This window comes from Triturus cristatus, chromosome 5_1, assembly GCF_964204655.1.
Source record: "Triturus cristatus chromosome 5_1, aTriCri1.1, whole genome shotgun sequence".
Lineage (NCBI taxonomy): Eukaryota > Metazoa > Chordata > Amphibia > Caudata > Salamandridae > Triturus > Triturus cristatus.
Genome location: NC_140587.1, coordinates 953,694,331 through 953,717,157, shown reverse-complemented (window position 1 = coordinate 953,717,157; position 22,827 = coordinate 953,694,331). Strand labels below are relative to the sequence as shown.

The 22,827-nt window shown below is 44.6% G+C and overlaps 1 protein-coding gene across 1 annotated transcript in view; it reads left to right on the top strand.

Annotated features, from left to right (window-relative positions):
• CIDEA (cell death inducing DFFA like effector a) overlaps window positions 1–21,271 on the top strand; it is a 135,575-nt gene extending 114,304 nt beyond the window's left edge. Inside the window, exon 5 of the mRNA XM_085606066.1 lies at window positions 20,674–21,271. Within this exon, the coding sequence (XP_085462192.1) occupies window positions 20,674–20,809 (136 nt within the window). The 3' untranslated portion in view covers window positions 20,810–21,271. The remainder of the gene's footprint in view (window positions 1–20,673) is intronic.
• The last annotated feature ends 1,556 nt before the right edge of the window (window positions 21,272–22,827 follow it).

Genomic DNA, 22,827 nt, shown 5'->3' with positions numbered 1-22,827 from the left:
ATCACCATTCCTCTTCAAAGTCTTTGCACTCCTCCGGTAAGTCGAAGCACAAAAAGTAGACGAAGAAGCATCGTCGCTCTTTGCATTCTCCCCGTCTGTCGGAGCCCACTGGGACAGATCCTCGCTTCCCCTCCCTTTTCCTTGAGCTACAGCGCCCCCTGCCCACTTCGTCATTTTTACGAAGAGCTGCACAGCATCTTTGGGCAGCCGACTCCACAGGCGCGCCTTAAGACCTACGGACTCGGCTGGGGGCTCTAGGTCTTTGATGCCGGCGGCTCCGGGCCCGGTGCTGCAGGATCCCCAAGGATCCAAGCCTGGATCCGGATTGGTACTGGTCGACCTGAGGGTACCTTCACCGGCGGCGACGCCCCCAATGCCGGGTGCGTTTCCAACCGGCGTTTACCCCAGCCTCACTCCCGGCGTTGACACGGTGCCGGACCGACATCGACTGACCTTGGTACAGGTGCTGGAGGGTACTTTTGTACTGATGTTCATCCCTGGCGTTCCCTACCGCCCTGAGAGGCAGCCAGAGGAGGGTGATGAGGACTGGGAGGGGTCTATTGACCCCCTAGCAGACCAACTTGTGCAGCTGGACTGGCGAGAGGAGTTGGGTGATGCCAGTGGTCTGGATACTTCCCCAGACCTTGGCATGCTTTCTCCCCCTGCCGTGGCTACGGAGGAGGGAGCCTCCTACCCTGTGGTCTTGCATAGGGTGGCTGAGGCCTTGGGCCTCGAGCTTCCTACGCTGGCTTTCAGGACTAACCTCCTTACTGAGGTGGTTCAGCCAGCAGCAGCCTCTTCGGAGCCCCTGCTGCCTTTTAATGGGGCCCTCACTGACATCCTTCTGGGCTCTTGGTCCAAACCCAGCACAGGGTCTCCTGTGGACAGGATGATTGCCGGATGCCACCGCCCAGCCCAGAACGAACAGACTTTTCCTCTCCCAACACCCTACCCCTGAGAGCTTGGTGGTCCACGCCTTATCCTCAAAGGGCACATTCCCTACTTCTCCCCTGATAGGGAATCCAAGAAGTTGGACCATCTTGGGAAGAAGATGTTTCCTTCCGTCAACTTAGGACTGCGGTCGGTGAACACCGCATGTCTCTTGGGCTGTCACACACACTTGGTATGGATACGGAGGCGGCCCGGGTCATGCTTAGCCGCGCTGTTGCTGAGGGTCAAGACGCAGTAAAGTTCACCATCCGATGTGGGCTGGAAACCGCCGACTCGCTGGGTAGAACAGTTTCCACATCGGTAGCCCTGAGGCGTTACACCTGCCTGAGAACATCTGGCTTCTCTGGGGATGTCCAATCTACCCTTTTGGACATGCCCTTTGATGGCCGTTGCCTGTTTGGTGACATGGCGGACAACGCTCTTGTGGCTACGGAAGGGGTGCCCCACCATGTTCCACCCAGAGCCATGGGGCTGCGCAAGCTACCTAGCTTCAGCGTGGTCGGGGACGTGGGACCCAGCGTCGTGGGTCTGGGGGCCAGTGGGCGGGCCAGTCTGCCAAAGCCCCCCCCCCTGCAGCAGCCTCCAAACCTTCCTAGTCCGACCTTCCAGGGCCAGCAGTTGTCAGTGGGAGGCAGGATCTACCATCACCTCCCCCACTGGCACAGCATCACGTCGGACAAGTGGGTTTTGCAGATAGTCCGAAGGGGCTACTCCCTCCCCTTCGAGACTACCCCTCCCTCCATACCACCAACACTCCATCGCTTGGCTGAGGATCATTTGGCCCTTCTCCTCCAGGAAGTTACGGCTTTCTCGGCCAAGGGAGCTATCAAATGCATCCCTGTGCCAGAAGTAGGTTGTGGTTGCTACTCCCACTACTTCTTGGTACCCAAGAAGGACAAAGGCCTGCGTCCTATCTTAGACCTCAGGGACGTCAACCGTTTACTTCGGAAGGATAAGTTCAAGATGTTAACTTTGGCTCCGGTCTTGTTTGCCCTCGACCCTGGAGACTGGATGGTAGCGTTGGACTTGCAGGACGCTTACTTTCACATCCCCGTCTTGTCTGCCCACCGGCATTACCTACGGTTCACGGTAGGCCAGGAGCATTTTCAGTTTACCGTGTTCCCCTTTGGCCTTACCAGTGCCCGCAGATGGCCGTGGTCGGAGCTCATCTGCGCAGATTAGGGGTTCAGGTCTTCCCCTATCTCGACGACTGGCTGTTAAAGGCGGGCTCGCCCCAGGCTGTTGTTTCCCACCTCCAGACTACGGCGGATCTCCTACATTCGGTGGAGTTTACAGTCAACTTGCCGAAGTCGCACCTGATTCCCTCCCAGAAGCTCCTTTTCATCGGAGCAGTTCTGGACACAGCGCAGTTTCGGGTCTATCCTCCCGAGCAGCAAGTCTGGGATATTCGGGCTATGATACAGATGTTTCAGCCTCTGTCCCGGATTTCGGTGAGGATGACTCTGAGGCTGCTGAGCCTCATGGCCTCCTGCATCCTGCTGGTGGATCATGCCAGATGGCATATGCAGGCTCTGCAGTGGGACCTGAAGTTCCAGTGGGTGCAGCACCAGGGGAATCTTTCAAATGTCGTTCAGATCTCGGAGGGCACTGCAAGTCAGTTGCAGCGGTGGCTCACGGCTCAAGATTGGGTCAATGGCAGAACCATATCCCTTCCCCAACCAGAGTTCACAGTAGTTTCAACGACAGAAAGAGTTTCATGGGAAAATCACAGGTGAACATGAATCTTGGCATCCACATTTAGACCCCAGGGGTGCTCAGTTCCCATTAATATTATCCATCTTGATTCTGCTCTCCGCAGTTCCAGTAGTCTGTTGCCACCCCGGAGTCTTCTTGCCCCATTGTGTATACCGTAGAATTTAATGTTATTGATGTTTCCATCGTGAACCTCCCAGATGTGCTTGGCCATATTGTAAGAGATGTGCTTGTCCTTTATTGCACATAGATGCTGCAGAATGCGAAGCTTAAGTTATTGGCAGTGCTTCCAATATACTTTTTACTGCATGTGAAATCAAGGACATAGTGCATGAATGTGGTTTCAAATGTAATCCATTCATTTATTTTCATGATTTTCCATTGCATTGTCCCAACCTCTGTTTGATTGTGTCCATGAGCCCATGCTATGCATCTCAGGTACCTCCAAAATCCTCGCTTTTCATTTGATAACCAATTATAGATTTCATAAGCCTATACGGTTTAAGGAAACCTTTAGTTAAAAGGTCCCCAAGCTATGCTGTCTTTCCTTTATGTGATGTTTGGAGCTTCTTGTAGCAGACCCTTGAGGTCATCATCCTCCTAAGGATTTTCCAGTTTTCTTTTCACAGTTTTCTGACCTCAAAGTTAGACGTATCAAAGTCCATAATGTATCTGGAGAGTCCAGAGTCTTCTTTATCAATCTTGGTTATTGCCGTTAAGACTCTCTCTTTTCTTTCCTTTTGCCCTCCTTAAGGCATCCTCTAACTCCTTTGTGGGTTATTCCCTCACCCTTAAGTGTTGGGACATTTCTCTGGCCTGTAATTCAAATTGTTCCTCCTCTGAGTAATTTCGCCTGACTCAGAGAAACTCCCCATAGGGGAAACTCCACTTTAAGCTCTGTGGGTGCCCACTGTTGGTGTGTAGTGTGTTGTTTGTACTGGTCGGTTTTCTGTGAATTCCAGTGCATGTTTTGTTATCATTGATGTAAACTCCATTGTCGAAATAGTTTATTTCTTTATCAATGATCTCATAAGGGAATCAAAGTTCATGCACATTGTTGTTCAATGATTTCAGGAAGCTCTCAAATGTATCTCTTTCCCAGACAATAAATAAGTAATGAATGAAACAAACCCATAACATTTTTTGTTCCATGTTAATTGATTTCTGTTCGTTCCACGCAACTTCTGCTTCCACCAACCCATCATTAAGTTTGCATAGGTCGGTGCGAATTATGTCCCCATTGCCGCTCATTGGACTTGAAGGAAGTACTTGTTGTTAAAAATAAATACATTATGGTGCAAACAGATGTCCATCATCTCTAACAGCATATTTGAGTCCTCCAGGAGAGATATTGAGTAGGACTTAAGAAAATATTTTCATGCTTTGATCCCATCTACATGCTTAATGGACGCATATAAGGAAAATGCATCAACTGTGGCCATGAGGTAGTTTGATTTGCAAGGCACATCATTGACGAGATGGAAGAGTTGCTACTTAAGGAAATAAGAAGATGTCAATGAATCTCGAGGTGTTCTCAAGTAATGACCCAATTGAGCTCACAATGGTGCTCCCCGGAGGATTTGCACAGTCTTTATGAACCTTCGGAAGGAAATAAATTGTTGGTATTGAGATGAGTGATCTTTAGATACATATGTTCTTCATCATCAAGAAGGCTTCCGTCATGCCATTCTTTCAGTTTCAAATAGAAGGCTTGTATATGTTCACTGGTGGGATCCTTACAAAGCTTACTGTAGTGACTCCTGTTACTTAACTGTTCGCCTGAGCCAGGTACTTGTCACAATTGTGAATCACAATGTTTCCTCCTTTATCACTTTCTTTTATAATGATGTTTTTATCTTGTTGCAGGTCTAGTAGTGCTTCCGAATCGTCCTTCGTCAGGTTGCTATGCTCATCCTTGTTTCTTTTTGCATCTCTCAAACTGTCAGTTAATATTACTTTTATTTGATTTCATTAAAAATCATAAAAGATTGGAAAAAGCACATAATACATGATAGTTAAAAAATAAGTCTGTGAGGTACAAAAGAATAAAAACGTTATACAATCCTATGCTTCAATCTTGAGCAATGGTTAAAACAAGAATGTTAAAATTGCAATCAGTACAATTTGTAAAAACTACATATATAGTGTAAATGCAGATAAAAAATGACTAGGCAGTCATCACATAGCAATACAATTTGCTTAGTTTTTTTTGTCCAATTCTTTGGCTGCCCTTTTCCAAAAGGTGATGGCCCGACAGGACAGTTGAATTGACAAGCCACCCAGGCATTGTATGACTGCAGCTCTGCATGTCCTCAATTGGTTTTTCCTAAAGATCTCGCGGAGGACTGTCATTCGAAATTCTAATAACGAGGGGAAAATGCATAGAAGGTGTAGTAGCGACTCTTCTCCTTTTTCGCACAGGCGTCATTCTTTTGTGGGCCATGTAAACTTCCATTTCGGGGTCAGATCCTTCGTAGGGAATGGACCCAGCCGCAACAGCGTCAAGTAGTACTTTTTGTGATGGGAGAAGTGTTCAGACAGGCACGGTTGGGTTTCAGAAACTGGTAGGATTAAATCACTGCCCATGCATGGTTTTTCTTAGAAAAGGCATTTTTGTCCATTAACAGCGAGATTCGATTAGTTGCACTGTTCACCATGTTTTTGAACATGGAATAAGAGGTTGTTGTGAGCCAGGCATCTTCAAGGTGTAGGTCCTCAAGTGATTCTTTTAAAACTGCAACAATAGAATTATTTTGCCTCGCTTGCTTTTCAGTTTCTTCCCAGCAATCTCTCAAACTGATCTTATTTAGTTCCTCAATCATAATCTCCTGGAAGAGATCTACTTTGTTTCCTGTCGGGAGACGGGGGGACAAAAAGTTGAGTTTGGTTTTCAACTATTGTCAACTGCTTCATCTGTTGGAATTTCCAGATGTTTGCATTACTCCAAGTCTAGTAGACCAGCCGTTTCACTGTTTCCTTTCCCACCGTCTGCCGCCATTTCAAGACTGACCAGTGATCTTAATGGACCTATATCCTTAGCCCTAATGGCATATAAGACCGGTTTGTATACTTCCTTCCATTTTCTCACTTCTGTCCGTGCAAAATACTTTTTGAGTTTTACTTTTCGTGAAAATGTATAGAGGTCAATTCTAACATTGACTGGATTCAGTTTTGGCTTGAGGCAAAAGGTGAGTCTTTTGTTTAAGAGCTTGATGTGTTTTTCATTTAACGTCTTAGAAGAAAAATTGTTGATTTGCAACATTTTCTCTAGGTTCTCTTTCCTCTTGCACCCTGAATTATTTTTGCTTAGGATCATCTTGTCCAGGGGGGTTTGCTTTCTCTTTTCGTGATGATCCCTTCCTGCCCCTCCTTGTGCTCATATTGTATAACCTAATTTCTCCTAACAAATCTAGACTGGGAAATACGATTGTGGCCTCCTTATCCCCCGAACTGATTTCTGAACTGTAGTTAGCTTAGACAACGATAACTGCTGAATTTCACTGGTTTTGTACAAGTAAAATAGCCTAACTATAACGTCCCTGCAACCTCTGTTTTTTTGGGTGAATATATATATATACATATATCATATAACTCCATCCACCCGTATTTGTTGTAGCTAGAGTATTTTTTTAGTGTTCCACTGTGGATGTTTGCACTGCAAACTGAATCCCTGCTTAGGTATTGTGTGAATTTAAGATGAAAATTGAGCAGTCTTTAAAGATATCAGATGGTAATCTAAAATTGAAAACATCAATGCAAGTGATCTTCACAGTGCCTGCCAGAATGCAGCAAAGTTGCTGAGGCAAAAGAGCAGGTGGTTCCAACTCTTTGCTGTCTCAGTCCTACTCTACTCAGACTTCCTCCAGTTGCCAGTTTGGTCCAGTTATTATGAAAGTGTTTTTTGGGGCATTTGACCATTGGACACAGAATGAAATCTTTTCCCATATGTTTTTGAGACATGGAAGATGTTGGAAGAGAGGTGTAGATTTGAATTGGTTCTTGTTATAGAAACGTCGTCTGAGACCCTCTGGACTCGAAGCACCTTAGTTTACCCAACATAACTAAAAAAAATGCAAAACACAGGTTAATTATACATTTGAAGATGTCTGTCTCCACTAATACAAAATGTTAAAATGTTATGTAGGTTGCCAAATACAATATTAGGGAGGAAGAGACCCACAAAAAAGACATTTAAACGGAGAAGTCTTGCAAAGAAATGAGGTCTATATTTAGATCTTGAGTTTAGCAGTGAGAGGGTTCAGACAGTTTCCTAACACTAAATTCCCCAACACTAAATTCTATATAGAAAATCCATGACCACGTTTTGGAGGAATGTTGCGCTTTAGGAGCAGACTGGTAAGAGAGTAGAGAAACCAAGCACCATTGAATAAGTAGGAAGGACTACTAAACATACATTTATTCAACAAGCCTACAGCTTGATACCAAGCTTAGTTAGCAACCACCGTTTTTTTTTGTCTGGTTTTTGTTTGTGTGTTTTTTTTAATCAAATGACACTCTCAGTACATGTGTAGATCTAGATTTAGACAACCTTTCCTCTTTAGAGGTGTCTTAGTATTGATTCTTTAAAAAAAGTACTGTAAGAAATACAGCGAAAGAGTAAGCTTTGGACTTCCCCTATCAGCCATTTGATGTCTCTATTTCATGGTTTGCCATTGCCTGGTTGGGCTGCAGATCAAGGCAGTGGCAGTGGCAGTCTGAGGATAATTACATTATGCCACTTGTGTGGACATTAGTGTTTTTGTGTTGTGGCTCTCAAGTAGTCAATTTATCGACCACGGATGCTAGGACTTGAGACCCAATGTGTCTTCTCTGGTGTATTTACGTTGCTTATATCTTTTTGGAATAGAAAGAGCTTTCCTAGCCTCTCATTAAAGCACAGTGCTGTACACTAATTACCATTGTTCTTTCATTATTTACACTTTGTTATTTACTAACATGTTGGTGGTAAGACTTTTTTTTGCTTACAAATCAAAAACTCTTGAGCATATAGGCTTTTAAAGACACAACAAAATACTGTCCCTTTGTCAAAAGTATCTCCTATGTAATGTTTTGCTGCATTTGCCTTGTAATTTTCCCCACTTACCATGTAAACTTTATCTTCCGATTGCTTTTTGGTATAATCCTTTTTGAAGGTACAATTTAACTGTGCTAATGTAGTCTGTTGAGCAAAGGGTCCTCCTCTCAGTTTAAAATTGATGTAGCCATGACATTGCTTCATTACAGGATTTTATTTCTTAAACAGCTGGGGCAACACACAAACTTGCTCAGCTGTTCTTAGACGCTCCCCCTATTTAAAAGCCATATCTTTTAGCTTTGCCAATGCTTTTTATTTGTAGCCAAACAGTTGGTTTCTAGCAAAGCTTGATGTCTTACTACTTACAGAATGCAATACTAATTTCAGATAATTGCACTGTTTTCCTCTGTGAACTAAGAGCAATATGTAGAATCTAACTTGGGATGTTAAAGTTATTTGTTGCTAAGTGCTTCAAAGTGTTGGTGTTTTGAAACTCAAGTCCTCATTGAAAATTGTGACATCATTTCTCATGTGGCTACTTGGGCTATTTGGAGAGCCAAATAAAGTTGTACACTTGAATATTATTTTCGTGCCCCAATTAAAAAAAAAAAGGTTTTCCTACCACTTCTGAGTAAGCAAGTGCTTACAGGAAAAAAAAATCTTCTTTTAAGGTATTCTGAAGACTAACCTCTTTACCATCATTTTATGATCCTATATTTAAGACAAAAGCAAGTTAAGCAAGTACTGACTAGTATGGGGCGGCAAGGACTGACCCATGTGAACTATTTTAAAGTTTAGGGGAGAGGTCGGGAAGATTCTGACTTGAATTAAAACTCTATAAATATATAGCTTGACACAAACCTTTTTTCGTGCCTAAAGAATCAGTAATTGAGGTGAAAATCTCTCATCGCCTTTGTAGCAGCTCCCCTTAAGGAAGGGTACAGCATCTAATTTGTTTCATGAATATGATGCCACCTTTTGGACTTATGTAGTTGAAAATTCATTTCACAGCCTTGGAACATAAAATAGGTAATTTTGCACCTCCCTCCCCCCCTTGATGCCACTCATCGAAAGGCTTGAAATACAAAGCAGGACCAAATCCAAGATTAAAATGTGTTGGTGTGTGAAGGGATGAAAACTTCATTGATTGCTATTCCAGCAATAACACCTAAATTCTAAGATCAAAATATTAGTGTAAAATTTCATGTCAGTATTAATAACAAAGGCATTGCACTTCAGTGTCAGGGCCTCTACAGAATTTGCCTGGGCACGGGAAAATGTATGTAAATAAGCGTGAGCAATACATTTCTTCTTGGAGGTTTGAGAGTTTATATCAGATAGACATCTAGCAGCAGATTCCTTAACTTTGAATTCTCCCCAGGCGCCAGTCTGGATCCAGAAATTTTTTCAGCAGTACCTCTGCGTTTCGTCAGGCCTTCTGTTTTTGGCCTACTTTGTCGCCTTTTTGTGTCTGGTAACAGTATGCTTATGCCTTCGGGTTTTAAGACCTGCAAGTCTTGTACTCAGCAGATGTCTGCTATGGATCCTCATTGCATCTGTATGTTGTGCTTAAGAGAGCACCACGACTCTGAGGAGGAGCCAGGGCTACTGTGACCCAGATGCAGGCACATTTTTAGGCTCTGCAATCCTTCTTTGGGTCTACACCTCCCCCTGGTGCGCCTTCAGGCCCCAAGGATGTTCAAGGGACTCTGATCGGGAGCACGCTGGTGGGTTCGCCCTCTGCACCGATTGAGGACCTCGACTCCATACCTGGAGTCAATACGACGTCAGGACACAGCCCGGTGCAGCTTCCCGTTGGGACGTCGGTGGCGTCTGATGATGTGGCCGACACGACACCGCCACGGCGCCGGAGACACCATTCATGGTGCACGTTGATACGACTTCGATCGGCGCCGGAGACGCCGCTTATAGCCACTGCAGTTCCTGCACCTTCTCCTTTACAAATTGATGATAAAGCTGGTTATGCTGCTATTTCTCCAGTACTGCAAGAAGACTCTGCAGAAACTGGTGATGTCAACAGCTTGGTTGGTTTTGGCCAGCCTCAGGCTGGAGGTTTCTTGACGACATATCGTGGTGATAGTGGTCTGCAACCATCTCCTAATTATGATCTGCTTTCTCTGCCACGAATGGCGATGGAGGATTGTGCAGCTTTCGCTGAGGCTATTAAGAGGGTTGCTGGAATACTAAAATTACAGTTTCAGTCGGTAACTTTGTCATCTGACCCATTATTGGATCTGCTTTATCAGGGTGTCACAGGTGTTGAACCTTTACTACCTTATGGAGAGTCTCCATATGACATTCTCCTGTGTACTTGAGCAAGGCCGATGTCGGGTATGTCTGTTGATCGTGCCATTTTGCATCGTCTTTGTCCTTCTCCGGATGACCCTGCTTGTCTTTTTCGACACCCTACTGCTAAAGGGTTTGTTGTGCAAACTGCTACAGCTTCACCAAGTTTGGAAGAATCTCCTTTGCTTCCGCCAGATAGAGTCTAAGTGGTTGGAGATGTGTGGCCGGAATATCTTTAAATCAACTAGTTAGGCTTTAAGGTCGTTGAACCCATCTTGTGTCTTAGGAAGGGCTTCCTATGCTTTGTGGGGCTCTGTTTACCACTGGACTATCTCAGCTTGTGCAGGATGGCAGTGAAATGGCAAAGTTTAGTATTTAATTGGCGATGGCCACAACATATTCTATTGGCAGAGCTATGGCTCGATCATTTGCTCTCCATAGACACACTTGGTTGCTTGAGTCCCGATTTCATGATGTTAGGGGAGCTTGAAAGACTTGCCCTTTGATGGAGCCTGTTTATTTGACAGCCATGCTTATTCTGCGGTACACCGCCTCATTACTGGCTATTTGTAATTTGGCCCTATCAGGTCTTTTGTTTATGTCTTATGTATCCACGGCTGTGGTTCTTATGTTTGATTATACTCTCCCTCTGCTATGTCTTGTAGTGTTGAAATGTTGAGCCCTACTTTTTGCATATAATGAGAAGTTTTGTCTCCGGATTTGACTTTTTTAATCTCCGAATGGTATTTACAGCTGTGTAGCTGGTTTATTCTTTCGTTGTACTCTGATGAGGAGTTTAGTCTCAAGAGGTTATACCGCTTATTTGGTATGTGGCTTACTTTACCTGGGGTATTGGTTTGCTATTGTATAGCTATTCAGAAATACTACTTTTGTAGTCTATTTCTATACTATAATTCTCTCTGATATATAGCTTAGTCCTTCTTATACTTTGTTTTATGTTCTCCTAAGGACTTTGGAAGTGAGCTAATAGCTGCTCTTTTCCTCTTGTGTTACCTTCTCGGGGGGTCCGCGTACCTTTACACGCATCAAGGTTTTTTTCTTAACCAGTGAATTCAGTGCAGTTTGTTTTCTCTTCTTGAGTGGACCACGTATTTATTATGAGTACTTCAATTCTTTGAAGAGATTGAGCAAGTTGGAGTGTTACTCTACTTCAGAGTATATACTTTGCATTCTTTTCTATTGATTGCTATTTGCTTGATGGTCTCTCTTTAGGGTAAAGGAACAGTGTCTAGTGTAAACATGAATATTTTCTCAAATGCAGGCAAGGTGTCGTACGGCTCTGCGGTGACGTAGTCTCTGGATGTGACGTCAGTGGAGCCATGTAATTTCCCTCCAGCGCGAGGACGTCAGTTTCTTCTGTAAAATCTTCCGCACCAGAACACGGAGCACTACAGAAACTGGTTGTGGAAACAGTGTGCCATAAAAGATCAAAAATCTTTGAAACATTAATAAAGAAGAAACATCAAATGGTATGTTAATACCAGACATGGATTTTATCACGCAGAGGTATCAGTAATTATATCATCCAACAGGAATAGTGTGTGTATTGAGTTTGGGCCTTTCTTTTCCAAGAAAGTTTTTATGCTTTACTTCTCTCTTCACGCCACCTCATGTGCTCTTGTATTCACACACACCCTCCCTCCCATGAACTGGGTTTGAAATGCCATCAGATAAGGGTGGTTGATCTCCATCGCCTTTAAAGCAAGATGTACTCCAACATGTGGCAGGCTTTAGTCTTCAATTCAAAAATTTCCCCAAACGGAAAAGTCTGCCTGTACCAGATGCTATCTTTCCAGAATTTCTGTTATTGGCTTGAAATAGTCTCCACAAAAGAGTAGCTGCCAAAATAGATTGAAACAGCTTTCAGATGTGAGCCTGAAAAGAGATTGCCTTCACTATCTGCACTACTTTGAGTCTCTTCTTTGTTTCGAAAAATAGTGGAAATTTGCAAGAATGTGTTTGGGTTTCTGATCATGTTGTATTTCAGACCCACTCTATTGAGTCTAATCTTGCCGTGTGCATCACCCAGCAGGGAAAAACAGTCCCACCATTGAGGCTCTAAAGCCTGTACCTTCATCCCCCCCCTCCTGTTGTCCAATATTCTGCCTTTATAAACAGTTTTCCCATTCTACTAAAAAAGGAACCGCTAGCTTTCTTTGTATTGCTCGAGCTCAGTGGAAGTAGAGTCACTGAAGTGGTCCATTTGATTTCCAAGGTCCATGAGTCTATCCCCATTTGCAGCGATATCTTAACTTAGTCCTTCTGGTTTGGAGCATAGGTCCAGTTTCAAATCTTGTGGGCATTTGACCAAGTCTCCCATAAAGTCCCACTTTAGATTCTTCTTAAGATTTGGGTGTTTGTCCTTGAGAGTTGCCTTGGTAAGAGCTTTTGTGGTCACTGTGTTGATGAGGCTACTTCATTCTCCAGGATACTTCCTATCTGATGAAACCTGGGTTTTGCCTCCAGGCATTATGTAAGTAAACACGCCCTTCTGTTTATGTGTGCATTCAAAATCTCTTCTTTGATCTAGTTGTAAAGCGGCTAATTAAATTCTGCAGCACAATGCTCTCTAAAGTCCAACCTGGAAACTCTTCTACCATGGGCCCTTTTGGCCTTTGGCAATTTGAACTAGCCAGGCATCAGTACGGATTCAAAGGAATGATGAATGAAGAGACGGAGCCTGTTGGTAAACATGCTTTTTCTGCGTGGTCATGTCATTTTTTTGCATTTTGCTGGACCCTGTATTTTTTGCTGTCTTTGGAACTCTGCGTGCTTTACCCGTGCTAGCCAGGAGCAGAGTGCCTGTACCTCCTTTAAATATGGACAAATTGGCATAGTCCTAATTAGTATATTTAACTTACCTATAAGTCCCTTATATATGGTCCAAGGTGTACCCAGGGCATGGAAGTTAAATGCCACTTTTGGACTGCAGCACCTATTGTGCCATCCAATGTGGTGGCACTGCAAAATGGCTTCAGACTGTAGTATGGTTGCAGTAGTGCAAAACATGCACTGTGACCTGTGAAAGTTAACACTTTTTGACACATAAAAACCTTCCTTTTAAATTATTAATAAACCACCCCTATATAAGTCTTGTAGCCCAGAAGGTGGGGGGGGGGGGTGCTTTATATTTAAAAGTAGATCTTGTAGACATTGAATGTTGATATGTCCTTACAGTGATTGGCACCAAAAAGCATTTTTTTTTTGTGGCCAGGGTTAGCCTTCCTCTCTAGAAAACCAGAGTAGAGATTAAAATGCTAATACTGTAACTCGGGAACTGGAAAAATAAACAGCTATTTATAATAGTTATTCACAATACAACACAATACAATTCACAGGTAAAGTGAAATTTGGAATACATTTTTAATAAATATTAAGAAAAAGTAACTTTCAAAAAGCTACCCTTTACCTGTCTGAACAGTCAGAAGGCTAATTAACTGAAGCCTCTGCCAGCTCCCAGCCAGTAATTAACCTTCAGTAGGTGTGAATAGATAATAAATGCCTCCCAGGATCGAACAGTAGGCTGATCTGAATGAACAGAGATGACTCCTATTAACTTTACAGAATATGCAGAGTGGGTATCCGTTTTGACTATACAGTCAAATCCTGCTTTAGTGTTAAATCCTGCTTGACAGGGCTGCTAGGTTCACAAAATATTTGGGGCAGTATTCAAAGGGAGAGTGCAGGATGCCATGACAGTTCTTGTGGATCCAGTATCAAATTGCTGAAGGACTTTGTCTTTTGTTCTCTCAGACTTCTATCTTTGGGTTTATTGTGATGGCTACCTCGAATAAGAGTTTTAGTATTCGATGTGGGAAGACACTAGGATTATCGTAGTACACTCCCGACACACACCTTCAGCCCTCGGAGCCCACCCACATTTAGTGTGGCCAAAATACCCAAAGTGGGTAGGGTTGGCCCTGGGAGCTGTTACCCCATTGGATAGGACGTGTCCAGGAGTCATATCCACCCAATAGCTAGTGCCAGGCATATATGTGACCTCTCCAGGCACCCGATTCAGAACTCTTCCTTGAGTTGCAGAAGATCAGAGGAGGACTCGACCTGCCGTCTGCGACCTTAGAGTCCTAAAGAACGGGGACTCCCTCTTGCACCCAGGATAAAGAAGTGGATTCCAAGCGTCATAAGCCTAACCTCCTGTTGAAACTACAGGAACACAACAAGCTACAAAAGACATTTCCTGGAAGTCCCAGCTGACCAGTAGCAACTAGACCTGGACTGGACCCCGCTATTGGCCTCTGCCTGCCACCCTTTCGGTCTCCAAGTGCCTTACCTGAGGTGCCGGGTGCTTTAGAAGTATACTTCTGTGGTAGATTGACACTTAAAACTATACTAGGGGGTAAAATCTTTGACAAGGATGAACCTGGTTGGTGTTGCCAAAATGCGCTCCGTTATGGTCTGCCTCCCCTTTTTAGGTTTTTGTAATTTTGGTGTCATTTGTTTATTAAATTTTACTCTATTTTTCTAATTTGGTTTGGGATTTTTATTGTTTTGTATTACTGTTTTGACACTACATAAATATTGTACACCCTGCCATAAGTTAAGTCTGTCTGCTCTATGCCATAGCTACCAGGGGGTAGATCTCAGAGAGATTTTGTGGCTTTGATGGTACACCCTGACCAGAGTTGTGATTATTCCTTGAGGTGGGTAGTCACCCATCTCAAATAATAAATCAACTACTTAAAGAGCCTCAACAAACTCACTGGGGGATCCTCACTCGCATGCAAATTTGAAACGATCCCAAGGCAGCCCGTGTCTCATTCTAGAAGTGACTCGTATACACTGGGTTATCATGCTTATAGCAATGCCACTTTGTTGTAGATACAACCTAGTAGCAGAGTCTGGGGGCTTCTCCAGAATTGGGCACATTCAACGTCCAATACTGCACCACCCTTATAATATCCACTACTGATGGATACTCTGAAATTGGAAGTATGTGCTCTGACCACATGATGGCACAGAGAACAACAAAACTCCAACTCCCTCATAAGGTCTGTTCATCTACAATTCACAAAACACCGTAAATGTCTCCTGCTTTGTTTCTAATTCCATGGGGGGCAGCTTATTCCTGCTACGAATAAGGTCCCCTTCTCAACCGCCTCTGGATTTGGATGTACCTTATTGTTATGAGGGGCACGTGGAGCACTCAGCAGCCAGTAAATGCCCTTTGCCTTTCAGTTTCACAGTCACTCCTTTAGTAGAGCTGTGCTCCGTCATACCTCAGTTTTCACCCGATGGACTACTAGGGTGGGCATATTGCTCCGTGTTGTGAGGAAGGACACCATCTTGGCCAATCACAATCACCCGGGAGAGTCCTCTTAACTTACTTGGCTTAGTTGCCTAAAAGTTGTCTTCATAGGTGCACCGACAAAGGCACCAGCACCCTTTCAGACTCCAAAGTGCCGAAAGACTTGCCGATTTTCACCTCTCACTCTGTGGATACACATCTTTAGGTCTATCAAGCGAGGTCATATGCTCTCTTGCTTGCGAGACACTATTGTTTACACTAAAGGGCTTGGAGCCCGCCCATTCCTTATCATTTTTCAGCTTCTATTTCACTCTTCTTTTCAGCTTCCTTAATTGGCCAGCACAGGCTAAACGTCACTTTGTTTCTTTCTGTGGAGCAGGGACCTAGCATAGATTGATACAACTTAATCTATGCCCATCCGCTGCTCCCGACGTGATTAAGGTACTATTTCTTCTTGCCACCTCCCACTTCTGCCCTCGTCTGCTGCCCCCTACCTCTTCCCCGTGCCACCCTCATTTTGCCTCCCTTCTGTTATTGCTCCCCTCTGCTTATTTTCATTTAACGTACAGCACAGCAGCGCAGGCTGCTGTAAACATTTCTTTAAAATAAAAGCGCTATGATGCGGTCTTTGCAGGCCTTGTCAGGCTTATTTTAAGTCCTTTGGCGAACAGCTAGTGATGCTGTGCAATATGAACAAAAAACACACAAAAAACAGATTTCCATTATACAAATAGAAGGCCAGACTATTTTCATATTTATGCATTTAGCCTGCTTCATCTGCTGGTGGTAGCTTCGGGAAAGTATCGTTTTTCCTGGATTATTTTTCAGTAGTACATGAAAAAAATGTGCAATGGTTTACCTATTCTTTTTGGATGGCCATTGACGTGGTGCTTACTCCTTAGGTACCCAGTACCCAGGGCTTTTAAGTCCTCTTTGGCCAACATAGCCACACAGTGTAGGACTTGGTTAAGCAAGTGCTGTTTAGGGTCTCAGAGGAGGCCCAAGCCATCGTGAGCCAGGTTATTGCTGATGGCAGGGATGAAGCAAAGTTCCCCTTTCGATGCTGGCTGAACACAAAAGACTTGCTGGGCAGGGCCATTGCTTCTTCAGTAGCACTCCGCCGCCACACCTGGCTGAGGTCATCAGGGGATGTCCAGGCATTACTTATGGTTTTTCCCTTTGATGGCACTCGCCTTTTTGGTGACAAATCCACCTCCGCGCTTGAGCGCTTCAAGGAGAGGAGTGTCACTGCCCTGTCGATGGGACTTGCCTTGGCCCTAAACCATCTTCACTCTTCTTTCTCTCCTTACGTGGCTATGCTAGGGGCTTCCAGCCGCGGCCTTTCCAACAGAGTCACCTCAGCCTTTTTGTGGCCGCGGATGTGGCTCCCACAATTCCCATGGGAACTAAGGCCAGAAATCTTCACACACTGCTGCCCTCAGCAGCTGCAACCTCAAAAATCCTTTAGTATACTCTCACAACAACATGGCCACCCTATTGGAAGCAGGATCAGGCATCACCTGCCCCAATGGCAAGCCATTACTTCGGGAAAGTGGGTGCTACAAATTGTCTGGTAGGGTTACGACCTTCCACTCCTAGAGACCCCACTGCCCATGCTACCATCCTCAGATTGGCTGACTGAGGACCACCTCTCTTTGTTGTGCCAGGAAATGGCCAAGGCCGCTGTGGAGAGGGTGCTAGCATCAGACGTAGATTATGGTTGCAGTTCTCGTTACTTTCTAGTGCCCAAGATATAAAAAGGCCTCCACACTAACATAGATCTGCACCATTTCAGTGCCTTCCTGAGGAGGCAGACATTCAAGATGGTAACACTTGCTCAGGTCATGTCTGTGTTGGAATCTGCAGGCTGGATGGTAATGTTTGACCTACTAGAGGCCTATTTTCACATGCCCTTTTTGCTGGCCTATCAAAGTTACCTAGGGCAAGGCGCATTTCTATTTTGCTCTACTCCCTTTTGTTCTCAGGAGTGCCCCTCAGGTGTTCATGAAAATATTGATGGTTGCAGCACACCTGGGGAGGTCAGGGGCCCTACTTTTTCTCTACCTTGATGGTTGGCTTCTGAGGGCAGGTTCGCCCAAGCAGTCATCACCCTCCTCCAGACTAAGGCAGACCTTTTGCATTCGCTGGGGTTCACTGTCAAAATGCCGAAGTCACACCTGACTCCTTCTCTGATGCTCCCTGTCATTTGAGCCATTCGGGGCATGGTGTAATTCTGCACCTACCCTCTGGAACGTAGAGTCCAGGATATTCAGGCTATGAACCCGATGTTTCAACCTCAGTCCTGGATTTCGGTCAGACTGACTTCGAGACTGCTGGGTCTGATGGCCTCCTGCGTCCTGATGGTAAAGTACGCTTGATGGCATATGCAGGCTCGGCAGTGGGTAGCTGAAGTCCCAGTGGGCACAGCGTCCAGTAAATCTCACCGACCTGGTCCTATATTTCAAGGAGACTGTAAAAAATGTGCAGTGGTGGCTCCAGGGCTGCGTTTGGGTAAACCACAGACCCCTTTTCTTTCCCTATCCATAGCGGACAGTTTGGACCGATGCATCGCTTCTAGGCTGGAATGGCCATCTGGGAGAGGTGGTTATCAGAGACCTCTGGTCTTCGATGAAGACTCAGATCCACAATAATCTTCTGGAGCTGAGGTTGACTTGCTTGGCATTGAAAGCTTTCCTGCCGTCCATCATAAAGAAGCTAGTCCAGGTGTTCACGCATAAGACTACTGCCATGTGGTACTAAAGCAAGCACAGCGGAGTGGGGTCGTGGAACCTGTGCCAGGAAGCTCTGCATCTCTGGACATGGCTGGAATGTAAGATCATTTTCCTGGCTGTACAGAACCTGGCCGCATTTCTAATCATCAAGGCCGACACCTCAGTCGTCGATGCCTCGCAGACCACAAATGTCTGAATCCAGAAGTGGCTCAAGGTTTCTTTCAGGACTGGGGGGAACCTTGGCTAGATGTATGTTTTTTTGCCATTGCAGGGAACGTGCAGTGTCAGTCCTTCTGTGCACTGGAGTTTCCAAAGCAGCCCTCGCTCGAAGATGCATTCCAGCTAGACTTGAAATACTGGACTCCTATACACCTTTCCACCAATACCTCTCGTTCCCCAAGTTCTCAAGAAGATGAGAGACGATCGTGCCAAAGTCATCCTTGTGGCTGCGGGTTGAGAGAGAGAAGAGTATGGTATCCAGAACTCCTGAGCATGTACATCCATACTCCAATCAGGCTGCACTTTCAGGAGGATCCCCTGCCACAGCAACAGGGCAGGGTCCTGCACCCAAACCTGTGCACACTCCACCTTCATGCATGGAGATTGAGCGGCAGCAGTTGAGGGTCTTTGACCTTTATTCCAAGGTCTGTGATATCATCTTGGCAGCCCAGCGTGCATCAACAACTGTTGACTCTTGCCGTTGAGACAAGTTTGTGGCTTGGTGTGCTGAGAAACAAATTGACCCACTTTCTGCACCAAAGTGGTGTTGTTTGTTTTGTCCTTGCCCGGCAAGTCCATGCTCTGGGCACTGTTAAGGGGTATCTTTCAGCCATCTCAGCTGTAATGCTGTTGCTGGATCAACTCTCCCTGCATAGGTCATTGGGACACGTTTTCAGAAAGGTCTTCAGCATATGTTTCCTCCCACACCTTTTGTTATGCCCCAATGGAGTTTTAATTTGGCCCTGACATTTTTGTTGAGTTTTCGCTTTGAACCCATGCATACCTGTCCTCTCAGACTTTTGACAGTAAATCTTTCTTACTGGTGGCCACCACTTTGGCCAGGTGAGTCACTGAGGTGCATGCTCTTTCTGTCCAGCCTCCATATGCCAGCTTCTTCCCAGATAAACTGGTTATCGGAACCTGTGTCTCCTTCTGCTGAAGGTTGGCATACGCTTTCACGTTGGCTAAGCCATCTTAACTTATTTGCTCCACCTCATCCCCCTCCAAGGAGGAATCGCAACTCCACCGCCTGAACCCTAAGAGGGCAGGGCCCTTCTATATGGACCGTACAAAGGAACATAGGGTGGATGATCAACTCTTTGTATGGTTCACTGGATCAAAGAAGGGGAAAGTAGTGCACAAACTGGCCATCTCCGGATGGATAGTACTCTTTATTAAGATCTACTATGCATTGGCCAGGAAGCAACCCACCCAGAGGGCTTGTGGGCTCATTCCACCCTAGCCAAGGCTGCACCAGCTCATGGTGTTCCTGTCCTGGATATCTGTCAGGCTGGTACGTGGGAATCTTTGCACATGTTCACAAAACACTATTGCTTCGACAGTCAGGTCCGTCAATACTGGCATTTCATCCGTTCGGTCCTTCAGAACATTGTAGTCTGAGCCCGTGCACAGACCCAGAAGTATTGCTTTAGTATCTATTCCAAGGTCAGAAATCTGTGGCTAGAAGTCTCTATCAGATGAACAAGTTACATACCTTTGATAATGCCTTATCTGATAGATACTCTGTCGAGCCACATTCCTTACTGACCCTCCCTCTTCTCACCACTCTGCGAACTGACTTTTTCCACCTAAAATGGTCCTTGTAGGTCTTTAGAATCTGCACCCTGGTCACCAACCTTTTGCCGTGGCTGTGTGCTTCTGGCGTGGAAACATACAAGAACTGAATTCAGGCTGCTTAGGTGGCACCACACATGTCACATCTGCCATGGACAATGCCTACGGGGATCCTTTTAATGCCACCTACGGGCGCGCAGGTGTACTGCTCAAGATTTTCTGGATCCAGTCTGACACCTGGGGAATAAGGAATCTGCGATTAGAGTTTCTAGCAGATATGGGGTTGGTGAAGGTAAATAACATGTTTTTTGCTCTATCGCACAATCTGGCAGGTGATTGATTCAATTAAAATTAGTTTTTAGCTTAAATATGTGGAGGAAACTTTTCAATGGACCGCGGTGCTCGGAGGTAAAAACCGTATATTTGTGATGGAGTATTGAATTTAGAGTTTAAAAAACCCTGTTGTGCCGATTAGGTCATTTCATTGGTGTGTCCCGGGATATGTAGTAGAGGAGGGTCTACAAGAGGCCTGATGCCACTTCTGGACAATTCTTTAAAACGATTACTGCGCAGCATGAGCAGAATGAAGCAATAGTTAACACTGAAACTGTGTCAGCACTATGCTGATGTCAGTAGTTGAAAAGAAAACCTTGACAATGCCTATTGTTTTGGGGCAGTAAAGAAGATTGAAGTGAAACCTGTGACCTCCATGATGGCCAAAGGTCTATGAATTGGGCACTCCGTTCACTGGGCTACTCTAATATCCGTATTTGAGAACTTGTAGCGCCTTGGATTAATTTGCAAGATTCACTTAGCATCATTGATAATTGTTCACTTGCCCTTTTCTTTCTCAGGAAGTTGCTTCGAGTCCTCTCTTACCTGGCGCAGATAGCAGGACATTTCCTGCTCCAAGGTGGATCGTACGTGCTTCAATGGACTGGCGAGTATGATGCAGAAGAAACATTGTCAAAGCCACCAACCGCTCAATAGTGTGACCAAGCAAAATATTTTAACGGAGACCATGGGCATTTAACCAACCTTCTTGTTAATTTTAGGTTTACATCACCCGAGACATCTAAAGTTTCTCACAGTACAACTAGGGACATAGTGGATCGGCATTTTGTGGTTATGTATCAAGTGTATTTACCATTTATTTACTAGTGTCGTTTCTGTTCAGTTTTTGTAAACAGATGTGAAGTTAAAGATATATATGTGGGTTGTATGCTTAGGAATCATTTTAATTTTACGGAAATAAATGATAATTTTGATGTATTTCTAGTATTTCCTCTTAACATGTACATGTATACAGACATCGGCGTATGATGGAAATTATGTAATATAATGCTTATTTATTTATCTTGTCATTAGCTGGGTCTTTTTCTAAATGGATTTTTTCGTGCTTTTGTCTGTTCTGTGTAAAATAAGTGTCCAATAAACATTTACTTTAATCTACATGTGTAAGTTCAGTTGGAGATGACAGTGGAAGGTTCTTTTGTTGCACTCAGGAAAGACTCATTCCTTTTAGACGCTTCATGAAATGGGAAATAGGTTTTCCCTCAGCTGTGTGATTTAAGGGACTGAATAGTTAGACTTAAGTCCTCAAACTCATGACTTTCAAACATGGGCTTGTGCCGCTACTGAGAACCTCTCAGATTAGTGAAAAGGCATAAGTTTACACACAAGCTGTACCCAGCTGTTGACTTGAGGACTAGGTTGCTTGTGTTCCAGTTCAGGGAGAACCTGTGTTCCCATGTGGAGCATGGTCAGTGGTGGCTCGCTGAGGGAGTGCTGCGGGGCGCTGAGGGGCTGGGTGGGGGGTAGTAAACTCCGGCATACGGCTGAACTGAGTTAAATAAATAAAACAATTTACATTGCGCGCGCTGCATTGCCGAGTTGGCTTTGCAGTGCGCGCGATGTAAATTGTTTTATTTATTTACTTAACTCCGTTCTGCCGTATGCCTGAGTTTACTACCCCCTACCCTACCCCTCCCCGCCTCACCGCCCCACAGCACTCCCTCAGCGAGCTGCCACTGTGCAGGGTAAAGACTGATTTGCATATGGCTGGGGCCAAACTGAGGTGACATGTTGGCCAAAAGAACAGTTGGTTGGGAAGCTACTCGAGCGATTGCCAGTGGTTAGAGAAACTTCAAGCATTCCTCCCATCTCCGTTTGTGTGTTTCAGTTAGAAGACTATACCCAGTAAAGTTATTTCTGGTTTCATCCAGGTCCAATAAGTGAAGTGTGAGGACAGTGGGGATGAAAGTGGTGGATAAACATTTTAGGTTTGTTAATAACTTTGGCACAACTTGATGGATCTGCACATAATTTGTTAGATCTTTATCAGGTTTAATTATTTTGTTGGTTTGTACAGTTTTGAGCAGATCCATCAAGAGAGGGAAGGAAAGAGGCAAAGATAATTGGAGCAGTAAAAGTTTCCTTCACTAATTTTGGGGCTGTTTGAGTCTGCATGAAATTTGTCCCAATGGCAATTTAGCTCAATGCCTATTCAGGTGTGTGAGTTTCATATATGAAGAAGTTATTACTTGAGAATATATGCATAAAAGTAAACGCTTAGAAACAAATCAGCTATCAGATCTCGCCAGTTCTTTAACGTCACTAGACATGTCACAGCCACACACAGTCAGCTACACAGATGCCCAAATCAATAGACTGTTAGAACACCCTTCGTACTGAGTGGTGAGCAAGCAAACCCCTACAATTAACAATCTAGACCAGTTGAAAGATTAAATCTGTTTAAAAAAAAAAAAAGAAAAACATAAGAACACAACTACACACTCAAGTGTTGTTAGAACACCTATAAAACAGCACAGTACCCTTTGGCTTACAGGTGAGGAACATATCTGTGATTTTTATTCTCGAAAAAAACGAACTACTACAATTTAACGGGGTAAACAGTAAGTGCTCTCGTGATTGGCTGGCACTTTCGTAAGTAACAGCCCTGCGCATCAGTGAGGCTGAATTAAAAGAAATTCAAATACTTGAAAAAG